General features: G+C 41.4%; 1 protein-coding gene across 3 annotated transcripts in view; it reads left to right on the top strand.

The window, feature by feature from the left end:
* LOC103470165 (zinc finger SWIM domain-containing protein 6) overlaps positions 1-12,458 on the top strand; it is a 62,591-nt gene that overhangs the window by 35,132 nt on the left and 15,001 nt on the right. The window contains exons 2-8 of one of the 3 annotated variants that reach the window (XM_008418369.2): positions 3,587-3,943; positions 5,807-5,955; positions 8,223-8,373; positions 9,696-9,866; positions 10,360-10,530; positions 10,645-10,791; positions 11,509-11,655. In XM_008418369.2, the coding sequence (XP_008416591.1) occupies positions 3,587-3,943; positions 5,807-5,955; positions 8,223-8,373; positions 9,696-9,866; positions 10,360-10,530; positions 10,645-10,791; positions 11,509-11,655 (1,293 nt within the window). Of the gene's footprint in view, positions 1-3,586; positions 3,944-5,806; positions 5,956-8,222; positions 8,374-9,695; positions 9,876-10,359; positions 10,531-10,644; positions 10,792-11,508; positions 11,656-12,458 lie in introns of all 3 variants that reach the window. The other 2 variants (XM_008418370.2, XM_008418368.2) reach the window with 2 other exon arrangements.

The raw sequence follows: 12,458 nt of genomic DNA, 5'->3' as shown, positions 1-12,458 counted from the left end.
TTTGTGAGTCGCGTCGCAGTAAAATAAGTTGTTTTTTTTTTCTCTCTCTCTCCTCCATGGGCCAGCTGCGGCATGTGAACCTTTTTGTCTCGTTTAGGATTGTTTCAGTGCGGCTCCTTGTTTCCCTCCGTCTCCCGCAGCTGTAGACATCCAGGCTTTGATCACAGCACATGCGAGGAGCTGCCATATTCGATCCACACCCCTCTTGTGTGGATATTGTTAACGAACATGTGCTTCCTCTGCCAGCTGGCTTTCAGAAGGGGAATGCATATCTCTGTGGCAATGTTTTGCAGCTCTGCCTTGCATCATATTTGCAGCCAACACTTTATAGTTCTGCGGATAAAGAAGTAACAACCAGGCTAACTGGCATATTCTGTGACAGTGCAATTTATGTATAAAACAACCATAAATTCAGCCATATTTCCAATAGTCACTAAGTCCTTGCAGTTCTAGCACAGTGAACAAGAGAGAGTTTACTCTTCAGATATGTTTGGAGCAGATAACTGAACAGATACGTTGTGGGACTTGGGGAGGAAGCTGGAGTATCCAGAGAAGATGCATGGATGCCCAGAGAGACATGCAAACTCTGCGCCAACAGTGTAATGTAATTTTTATTTTTTTATTTTTTTTACTGCTTAGTAGAAAACTCAGTGAGAAAGTTCAGAAGATACACAAAGTCTTGCAAAAGTAATTGGAACCCTTGACCATTTTTGTTGCCGAAAGCTTCTATTCTGGGATCATTTTATGCAAACCCAACACAAAGGAGAATGTAGTTTTGAAGTCAAAGAAAATTGTTACTGACTTTTAGTTTTTTATCATTACAAGTCAGAAAGTTGTGGTGTGGTTTTTCTATTGAGCATCCCGAGATGGATACTTTGTAGAACCACATTTTTTTGTTGCTATTGTCCTTTATTTTAGTTTATTTTTACCAGCTTTACACATCTAGATGTACTTTGCTAGAATTTCTATTCATAGCACATTTGCATGTATGTTACAACCAAAATACCTTGTTCCACATTTTTGCTCTCTTGTTGCAAACCGCCAGTGGAACTTCTTTTGGTCTATCAACCAAGGCTTTCTTCTAGTCATTCTCCCATAAAGGCCAAATATGTGAAGTCTACCATTAACAGTTTTCCTGTCAACAGATTCTCATACCTAACATGGGGCTCTGTACAGCTCCTCCACAGTTTTTATACAATGGCTTCTACCCAGATTAACAGTCTTCTTGCATGACCTGTTGCTCTGGATTGAAGGCCATGTCTTGGTAGGGTTGCAGGAGGAGCAGTGCTCCGTGAGAAGTTGTTTTATAACCTAACCTCGCTTAAACTTCTCCAGAAGTTTATCCCAGTCCTGTCTGCTGTGTTCCTTGGGCTTCGTGATGTTGTTGGTTAACTAATGGTTTCTCACAAACGTCGACATTCGTAATAGGACAGCTGCATTTAAACTCAGATTGAATTACTCACAAGTGGCTCATCTATGCATTGGTGGATTTCTTTTAAGGGTATCAGAGTAAAATGGGCTGAAAATAAGCGCACAACCACTTTTGGGGCGGATGGGTGGGGTTTTTGTTCGTAAAAGATCAACGTATGTTTTTTTCTTCCAGCAATAAAACATGTTAAAGGTTTTGGTTTGTAAGATTACAAGATGTGAAGATGTTTCCAAAGCACTATATAAGGTCCATCAACGCCATGCTTTATTTTTACATGCATCCTGAGGGCATAAGCAAGGGTTATGATCTTTTGTTTACCATCCTTTTCCTCGTTCTTCACATCTACCTGCATTCTGACTGCATCTCTAAAGCACAGAGGATGGAGAGCCACATTGACCTGACCTCCGTTTAGCTTGCTTGTGCAATCATTTCCATCTATAACCCATGAAAAATTCAACCCTTGCTCCTCCCCTCTCTCACCAGAAAAAAAAAAACCTTTGATGTAGATGCAATAACACATGCTTTACATCGAGGCTAGTCAGCGCTCAGCCCTTTGATAAACACATTAAAGATATGTGTGTCTTTGCCTGGTGCACATGAATTGCACATGTTTCTCCTGAGTATATGAATGCATTCATAAAGCCGCACCAAACCCCTCCCATTATTAATAAGTAACGATCTCACACTGCGTCCCGGCACTTGGGCGCATGCCTCAATCTTTCATGTGCTCACGCGTGTGTGTTTTACGACACTGCCGGGGGACCCCACCTGGCTCATTCATATTCATTCCTGCATAATGAGTAGCCACGCCTTCGGATAACGCAGTCAAAATGAGATCAAACAATATTTTCGAACAAGAGTCTGTATAATTCATGCTGGTACAGGCGTGCTCACCGCTTCGTTTCTTTTCTCAATTCCACTTGGCGTTCATCAGAAGTTTCATCCACCTGGGTGGATTTCTGTCAGGTTGATCTTGATTGTCATGCAGGTGCATCATATTATAACTTAAATATTAACAAAAAGTTGGGCTATTAGTTCAAAAGATGAACTAAGAGCGTACATTTTGTCAAGCTGTGATTAATGGGCACAGTGCTTGACAAAACACATTGGGCCAACATCAGTAGATGAAATGGCTCCAAAAATCATTACTGATTGTGGAAAATTCACATTGAGTCTAATGCAACTCAGACTGTGTGCCTCTCCATTTTTCTTCCAGACTCAAGCAACTTAGTTTCCAAATGAATTGCAAACATTAGACTAATTAGACCAAAGCTGAAAACAAGACTTTGGACCACTGAGCAAAGTCCTTTTTTTTTTTTCAAATGAAATGTTGCTGATGTCTCTGGTTTAGGAGGTGTTTAGCACAAAACATTCATGGGATACAAATGTGTGTGGTGGCTGTTGAAGCTCTGATTCCAGCTCAGTCCACACTTTGTAAATCTCTCCAAACATTTGAATGGCTTTACTACACAATCACCTTAACACTACAGTCAAACTTGTGCTTGTGAACTTTTTTCTTCCATCTAACTTTCCACCCAAGTCTTAGGAGGTAGCAGCTTGAGAACAGTCAGCTTCTTTAACAACACCCTTTAGTGATAGGCTCCTGTTGGGGATAGTGTAAATAACTGTCTGCTGAACATCCAGACAGTCAACAGTCCGCATATCATATGCTTTAATATCTTCACAACAAAACATTCCTATCTTAAAAATCTGTAATTTATGCAACATTATAATTTTCTTATAAAATGTTTTGGCTATTAATCATCAGAAAGAATCAAAATGAAGACCTGAATTATAGAACTCCGTCTGTTATAACTTTTTAGTGTATTCTACATTGTTCAGCTGCACCTGTATTAACATCCTGAGAGTGTTTGGTCTTCAATAATGTCACTTAAAAAAGGACACGTTCATTGAGTTGATCAAGCTATTCAATTTGCAGGTAACTGATTCTGGATGCTGTGTGGATACAGAGCTCCTGACATTATCGGGCTTCTGCTTAGAAATGATTGGTTCGCGCAGCAAAGTCAGCAGTAGGAGTAGAAACTAGTCCTGAAAATCACTTCTAATAATAACAATAATAATAATAACAACCCCTATCTATTGAAAAAAAAAATCATTTCTATAAAAATTCCTCTCTCTTTTCCGATTCTTCTCCAGGTTTCCACCTGAGCGGCACGGTGACGGATCCCGCCACGCCCTCGTCCCCGGAGCTCATCTGCAGCGTCAGCGTCAGCTTCGACCGCTGCAAGATCACCGCCGTGACGTGCACCTGCGGCAACAAGGACATCTTCTACTGCGCCCACGTCGTGGCGCTGTCACTTTACAGGGTGCGCAAGCCCGAGCAGGTCAAGCTGCATCTGCCCATCTCGGAAACGCTGTTCCAGATGAGCAGAGACCAGCTGCAGAAGTTCGTCCAGTACCTGATATCGGTCCACCACACCGAGGTGTTGCCCACGGCGCAGAAACTGGCCGACGAGATCCTGTCGCAGAACTCTGAGATCAACCAGGTTCACGGTGAGGAAACCAGTGTGTGTTAGAGGATGGTTAGGATAACGTGCCCATCTGCAGTTAACGTGTACCTTCCTGCCCCTGCAGTCATAGATATTGATTGTCTGATGAAGGTAAAGTGTGTCAGGATCAATGTTACTTATTAATGAGATCCATGTAGCAGAGCAGAGACTGTAATCAACACTGTAGACCAATTTAGGTCTTAGAGGAAGATGAGGAAAATAAAAAGCAAAGCAAAAGATAGAAAGAGAAACCCACAGGGGCAGGAAACATAAGACTAAGAAAGAAGATGAGCTACTGCTGAGTAGCTCTGACGAGAAAAAAGAGACATCAGAAATAAAGACACAGGAAACTGATTTGGAGGAAGGAAATATGAGGAAACCGAGGGAGGGGGCCACGAAGAAAAGAGTTGTGAGAGGAAGAGACAACACGAGCAAAGAGATCAGCGAGACCAAAGAAACCTTTTAACCTTCTGAGAAAATCTCTGCAAATGCAAACCAAAGGCATTTTCACAGTCTGGAGAATCAGTTTCTGTCAGGGTCCAGAGCTGCCCTGTCACACATGTGCAAGGGATTAGGAGATTGTTTAGTTCAAATGCATTCTGCAAGCTAGAAGCAATCTGTCTTCTCGTCAGAAGAAAATGCAGGATCCCACATAATGCTTTGCAGTACGTGCTTTTAATTGATTCAATATCTACAATCTACCACTGTACATGTTAACTTCTTAAACAAAACACTTTATTAGCATTCTGCAAATTCACATAGAGGAAACTACCAACACTTTGTACTTGGAAGCTGCCAGAGTAAAGTCCAGTCAGTGAATTAAACATATTTTCAATAAAATTTGAAAACTTATACTCTTAAAATGAGTGCATTGTAAAGAAAAAAAAAAGGTCCCATGCTAGTTTCTTTTTTTTGTTTGTTTTGCACTATATTTATTGCTGCCCCTAAACATTCCTATTAAATAAAATATAGATAAACCATTCTCACCATTGATCTTTTTTTTTTTTACTTTTTTAAGTGGACAGAGAATCAAGTAGCCTTCTAATAAATTACTTCCTGTTTCTCTGGGTTGTAAATGTGAGATGACAAAGAGTACCACTTTTTTCACTTACCCTTCAAAATGGGAAAGACAAAGTAACAGAAAACAAGTAGGTTGTTCTAAAACAACTAGGTTTGTGACAACCAACCCTGGACAAAATGCTAAGGGAGGCGAAAACATTCAGGTTTTTAAAACGAGACATTAAACAGAGACATTAAACAGTGTAACAGAGACACTGATGCAACAGTTAACAGTTTTGTGAATTATTTTATGCTACTGTAATTTTAAATCAGATGAATACATGTTTGTATTATTCCTAGCTTGTGCTGTACTTCTAGTATTAAAGATGTTTCTTTTTATTTGTAATTTTAAAACTCACCAGGGATGTGAACTAGACTTCAGACAGAGTACTTATGGCTAGGTTAATGTTTTCTTTTGTTTTTTATGAGTGTTGCATTGTTTTATAAACTGATTAAATAAATTCTAAAGAAATGAATAAGCTTGACATCATCAAAAATATATTTTACGGGTTTTACACATTTTCACCAGGGATGGCATGATCATAGAGATCATAGGGATCATAGGGATCAATGCTGGTGAAGTACAGTACATTCAGGAAAGCCTTTTGTTTCTAGGTTGTTTTTGTTTTGTTTTGTTGGGGGTTTTTTTGTCTTTAAGAGCAAACAAAAAATATACAACACATATCCTGCCATGGTGTGAAATAACTCACTCTCCACCTCTGAAGCTATATTTGTCATCAAAACAAAAGGCTGTGGGGGAAATCCAAGTGCTATGTGCTTTAAGAGTGTGTGTTCTTTGCCCTTACAGGGGCCCCGGACCCTACAGCTGGAGCCAGCGTGGATGACGAGAACTGCTGGCACCTGGACGAGGAGCAGGTTCAGGAACAAGTCAAGCTCTTCCTGTCCCAGGGAGGCTACCACGGCTCAGGAAAGCAGCTCAACCTGCTCTTTAGCAAGGTTGGGACCGCGTTCACGTTGATTCATCCAGAATCAGAACAGAAAACACACTCACACACAGCCTGTGTAGGTTCACGTCCCTCCCTTTGAGCTTTCTCAGGTCCTTTCAATAGATATTTTCTCCCACTCTCTTGTGCATTTGCCTCATCCTTTACTCCCTCAAGAAATGGGAATAAAAGAAAGCACATAATGCACATACATTAAAGGGCAGACCGTGTCTTAGCTCAGGCTAATTGTAGGAGTGAGGGAACAGAAGATAAAGGGAGGAAAAAAAAAACGAGGTATGGAAAGTGGGAAGCCTTGCACTACACACCGTATATTAAACGCTTACATGAGAGATGTTTGCCTCACTCAGTTGCCTGCTATTACAGTGGCTGAGCAAGGCCAGCATTAATGCATTGTGTGCTATGTAAAGACCGCAAGCCAAGGCCATTATCATCCAGCTCGCCTGGCTTTTAGAATGTCTCTCAGCTTCATGCACTTTGAAGCCAGTTATCTTCTTTAATATAACACACACACACACACACACACACATGCGCACACAATGACAGGCACGTTTTCTCAGCCACCTTGCACAGATCCTTAAGCGCCCACACAGAGCTGCGTCTGCACACTTGTAATTCAACAGCATCCTCCCCAAACAAATAAGTGAGTAGCAAAAGTTAGGAATCCGTTCTCTCTCTTCTTTATTTTATCCCGCACCTTTTTTCTGTGATCTTTTGCTTTACAGAATATACAAACTCTTTGAGAAATTGCAGGAAAACCCCTCCCAAAACACAACAGCAACAAAAAAACAACTATTGAGGCAAATTTGAAAAGGTGTTTGAGGCTTATTTCAAGTAAAGCAGAAAAGAAAAGGCAAGGACAAGGTTAGAGAGCTCTTACGAATACTTCAGAGCAAAGACAAGCTACATAAAATGAGAAGAATTTCGTCATGAGACTCGTTGAACAGTTTTTTTTTATTTTGTGGAATTATTTATTGAGTTGACCATGAAAGGTGGTGGTCATGAAAGCTGGCAAATTTTGCACCGATTTTGTTCAAGACTGGCAAACTTTTTTTAATGGTTGGTTGCAATCTTCAACAGCTTCAACATTTTCTATTAAAACCAAAATTAAGTCAAAGTTTGTTTTTTTTCACTCTGTGAGGCTATTTAATAAATTCCCTCACAAGAGGGCCCTGAAAAAAACACACAGAAAATAGCACTCAGTTTTTACTACTGAGCAGCAGCAAACCAAAGTGCCACTCTTTAACACATGAAGCTTCATTCATTCATGTTTCATGTGTGCATTAGGCATAATGCACACCCCATGTTGAGCACTGCCGGTCAAGCTGGTTGAAAGAGACCTGCTACAATTTTTTGCTTTCAAAAAAGACTGAAATAGGCTGTTTGAAAATATTGCCAATCACACTCAAAATTTTTAATATTCTGCAAAAAAAAATTTAATTTCTCAAGTGTTCTTACAAAATGTTTGTAAATGTGTCAATATGACAATAAAAATAGCTAAATTCTTTATAGCCTTACCAAAATTTATTTTCATTCTGAAACTACACTTCATTGTGTTTTGACTTTCAACTAATTGAAAATTGACTATACCTTTTATTAATTTTATTTATATACCTGTCTTTGGATAACATTTGAATCTATGTTATGAAAATTAACTGACCTAATTTAGCCAAGAAATATGTTTGTAGCTAGAAATGCACATTCCAAAGCTTGCATAGCACAGGGGTAAATAAAAATAATGTGTCTGACTTCATTTACATTTTATTAAACAAAATGCTTCTTAATAATTAGCGAGATAGCTGTTTTTTTGGCATTAAAACAGTCAAATGCTTCTTATAAGAACTAATAGGCCTCCAATGGTATCTCTCCCCTTTAGCTGAAATACAATAATAACCTTTTTTTCATGTCGTCACACCATGATTATCTCATACCAGCCCATCTAGACTCAAAGTAAATTAGGATTAATTGAACCTTTGGATAAGGTCTGTATTTTTGTTGCTATTCATTGGAACATTTCAAAAATTATATGCAGCAACCGACCACAAGGTTTCCCCAGAAGAGAAACCTCAGAGGAAGAGGGAGCAAATGGCTGCAAACCTTTACAAAGACAATAAATGAAGTAAATGTTGCAATATTGTTTTCATATTCTAAATTTAGTCATTGTAGCTGAAGCATGAATATGTTCAGCATTCATGTCCGCTGCTTGTTGTGCATGTCCTGGTATAAACTGTGTGTGTTTCTGTCCCGTCCCTCCCTGTGTAGGTGAGGGAGATGCTGAAGATGCGCGACTCCAACGGAGCGAGGATGTTAACACTGATCACAGAGCAGTTCATGGCCGACCCTCGGCTGGCGCTATGGAGACAGCAGGGCACCACCATGACCGACAAATACAGACAGCTCTGGGACGAGCTCGGTGAGGGGACCGGGGGGAAGATGACAACACACACACACACACCCACCTCTCCCCCTGTATACACAGGAACTGACAGATTTAGCAAGATGGGTGATCGAACCCAGACGTTGACACAAAGGCACAGAGGCATGTTTTTGTTTCTGTTTGTTTTCTTGTGCTTTTATGTCCAAGAAAGCCCACAGTCTCCGATGCGCTGACTCTTCGCTGACAGCCCGGTTCCTCTCCCTCCCTCGCTGTGACTGTAGCTCTGGCAGCTCTAGACGAGATCTTCTCGAATTAAAAGCCGTTTAATGCAGCACACAGAGGCTCACCTCTGCAGTGTTTTCAAACATCTCTCCTTATATTCGTGGTAGATGTGACAGAGAGCCGCTCGGCACGCCGACACGGTTTGAACCCCACAAGCCCGTCAGCGGGACGGCAGCCGCAGCGTCTCCCATCATTGCTGCTCTCCCCTAACGTTGCTGTTGTTGTCACCGTCGATGATGAAGATGGTGTTTGTCCTCCTCTACACTCTGTGAAGACAGCGCAGTGATCTCGTCTGTTTCAGTCCCACGTATTTTTGGACTCTTTGAAGTCCGCACTTCAAACCTTTCTTCCAGAGTCCTTATCACTCCACCTGATTTGTGAATACTGCCTCTCTGCACTGTTATCCCCGCTTTTGTCTTTCTCTTCTTTTGAGTCTCAGTTGAGCCATAACCAGTTGTCCGTGCCCATGTCTCCCTGATATATATATCTATATGTATTTTTTTAGTTGTGCTTTTTTTGTGTTGCAAATCATTTCCACTCTTGTTTTTTGTGCTCTTCTGTTGCCATAGTCTGCACATTCTGTTCCGTCGGTTTCAGCCTTCACATCCCTTCTCTTTGCCCTTGTTTCGGGTTTTCCTCCCCAAAATGTTTCTGTCTGTTCACCCGCGCATCTGTATCAAAATCACACACTCACCGTAGAGTGTATGCATCTCCAGCACTCTTGAGAGTAAAATCCCTGAATGTTCTCGCTTCCCCTGAGACTGTGCCGTTTTTCACATTCTGTTTGTTCCAATTTACTCCAAAATGATGTGTGTGCAGGCAGCGTTGCCTCTGGATAAGTCTCGTTCTATCTGAGCAGAAAATGGCGGCAGCAAAGAGAAAGAGTTCTAAGGGATCAGATCCACTGTTTTTTTTCTTTTTTCCTGAAAAGCAAAAAAAAAAAAAAGACTGCTTTAAGTTTTTGACCTTACACGATAGTAGCTCCGTTTTAAAGCTCAAAAGGCACACTTTCCCACTTATGCCGATATCATCCTCATATACATTAGATTAAGTCTGTGCGTTCGCTGCATGTACAGGCGCCCTATGGATGTGCATCGTGCTGAACCCCCACTGCAAGCCCGAGCAGAAGTCGTCGTGGCTGCGGCAGCTGCGCCGGTGGAACAGCGTGGACGTCTGCCCCTGGGAGGATGGCAACCATGTCAACGAGCTGCCCAACCTCACCCACTCACTGCCCCAAGGCGCTCATGGTAACCAAGGTTAGAAATCTCATGTGTCACATTGTCGCAAGATTGGTACACATTTGAATATGATCACTTTTTCGTTCAATGGAAAGGAAAAGCTTTCCATTGAAATTAAAGGAGTTATTGTTCAGCCTTAGTTTAACCACCAAATTAATTAACCAGGTTATTAAACTTAATTCAGTTTGTCTATGAAGTGTCAATTCAGTTCAACCACACATGCAGTCCAACTCATTTCAATCTCATATTAAAGAGATCTCTGAGATTTTCTTCTTTCACCCTCAAAATACTGCCAAAATCACAAATATCATGTCCAGGAGTGATTGCTAAAAAACTAGTCCGTCAACATGGTATTTTTATTTAGATTTTATTTTATTTGTACCTCTCTGGTACAAATTTAGCCATTCCCCCTATAAATTGTTAAATGCATAACTGCATAAATAAGCAAATTTTAAAACGGTTTTGAAGACGTTTGAGCTCAAACCGTCTCCTTCCTCTACAGAGATGCGTCCCCACCGGACCGTGTTCACGCGAGCCATCGAGGCCTGCGACCTGCACTGGCAGGACCGACACCTCCAACACATCATCGCCAGTGACCTCTATGCCAACTACTGTTACCATGACAACCAGGAAGGCTCCCTCTTCGACTCACGCGGCTGGCCTCTGTGGCATGGTGAGTCTGCATATATATGTAGGTTTCAAATGACTTATTTAAACACTGAAATTGGGCTCTGACCATCAGACAGCAGGAGCCGGATTATTAAGGTGGGACTTGTCTTTTCCTCAGAACACGTCCCTACGGCCTGCGCTCGGGTGGACGCCCTGCGCTCACACGGTTACCCCAGAGAAGCCCTCCGTCTGGCCATCGCCGTGGTGAACACGTTACGGAGGCAGCAGCAGAGGCAGCTGGATCACTTTCGACGACACAAAAAAGGTAGCTGTGGGATTTTGTTTATAGGTTGAAAACGTCAAAGCCGCTCTAAAAATTCACGTTTATACCTGTCTCTAAATTAGCTAAGCAGAAATGTTAAAGCTTCTCTCTGAAGAAACCTGCTGGAAGGATTGTTTTTGACTTGTGTGTGGTTTCCTGCTGAAACACCAAGTGATGAGTAGAATCCAAACTGATGATTTGTATTAGGACAGAGAAAAAGATGCATACGCGGATCGCAATTCCCTCTTCTGCTGCTCCTCCGCTCTTTGGTGGTTTAAAAAAAAAAAGAGCTGAAAAAAAAGAGCTAAGCTCTCGTTTTCTCAGTTCATCTGCAATCTTCCGATGCCCAAAAAGAACGAGATGCCTGATAAGAGCGGCTAAAATTAGCTTTCACTCTGGGGTGGCTGGACTTACCCTTTGAGATAAGGTGAGGACATCAGAGCAGAGCTCCTAGGCATCAACATGAGTCATCAGAGGTGATTCAGGCATCTGATCAGGGTGTTAGGAGATTTTCCAACTGTAAAAATAAAAAAAGAGACCCGGTGTAGCAGGCCTCAACTTCTCTGGATAGACTATATATCCCTTCTGGGCTTGGACCGTTAATGGATTGATCTTGACGGTGTCAATTTGGAGTGGATGGATGGATTTCCAAGTAGATCTTGTACCACTTTATAAAATAAATCCCAGTCATTCAACAATTGCTTGAATATCTGTTCACAGAGTTGCTCCATAAAGGCCACACCTCCATAACGAACATGGAGGGCTGGGTGGGACACCCTCTGGATCCCATCGGCACCCTGTTCAGCACCCTGACGGAGTCGGGACGAGCGGGTGAGGAAGGCTCCAACACCTGCTTAGACCTCTCAGGTACTGAAGAGTCACATAAACAGCAGTAAACACTAGTTTCCACAATAGATCCATAATAGATCTGCTATTATGGAAGCGTATACAAGACCATGTGCATTACGAAAAAAAGTATGATTTCCATTGAGGTTTTCTATTTTAAAATGTATCAAAAAGGGATGGGCGATACAGACTTAACGTGTTATTACAATATTTTGTGGTTGCTATTGTGACAATAAGAACTATTTGTTACTAAATGTTTGGCTGCGACTGCATGGCACAGCAATCATAGTTCCACAAACACTGCTCTCAAAAAACATATCCTTTTGTAATATGGTTCTTTAGGACTCCAGTCACATACATTGATGTGAGTTTTATCACTAAACTGCTCACACTAACTGCATTTATTTATATTTTCAAATGTGTTGATAGTCTCATTGAACAAACAGTATAGACAGTTGGTAGGTAATACAGCATTAACTTTACAACAATAAATTTAGATCCTTATTATAAGAAATGTGTCACATTAGTGATAAGCAATACAGTCGTAATAATTTCTGTGTTGTTTCATCTTCATGTCTGTTCTGGGTACCAAAACTCTCCTTTCCTACGCGTGTGGTTGTTCAGTCCCTCGTTGCCTCCTCTGCTAACAGAAATAGCTCTCTACACTAAAGAGGAGCAGTTAGCACAGATTCCCTCCTAATGTGTTCATATGCATTTTAGATGCCCACTTAGAGCTGCTTTCGTAGGATCTGCAGGGAATGTTCACGTAAACTAGAGTCATCTAGCATCCAAAACCCCAGAGAGAGACACAGACATCACGGCGT

Source organism: Poecilia reticulata, linkage group LG9, assembly GCF_000633615.1.
Source record: "Poecilia reticulata strain Guanapo linkage group LG9, Guppy_female_1.0+MT, whole genome shotgun sequence".
Taxonomy (NCBI): domain Eukaryota; kingdom Metazoa; phylum Chordata; class Actinopteri; order Cyprinodontiformes; family Poeciliidae; genus Poecilia; species Poecilia reticulata.
Note: the sequence above shows the minus strand (reverse complement) of the source record. Positions and strands in the feature narration are given on the sequence as shown.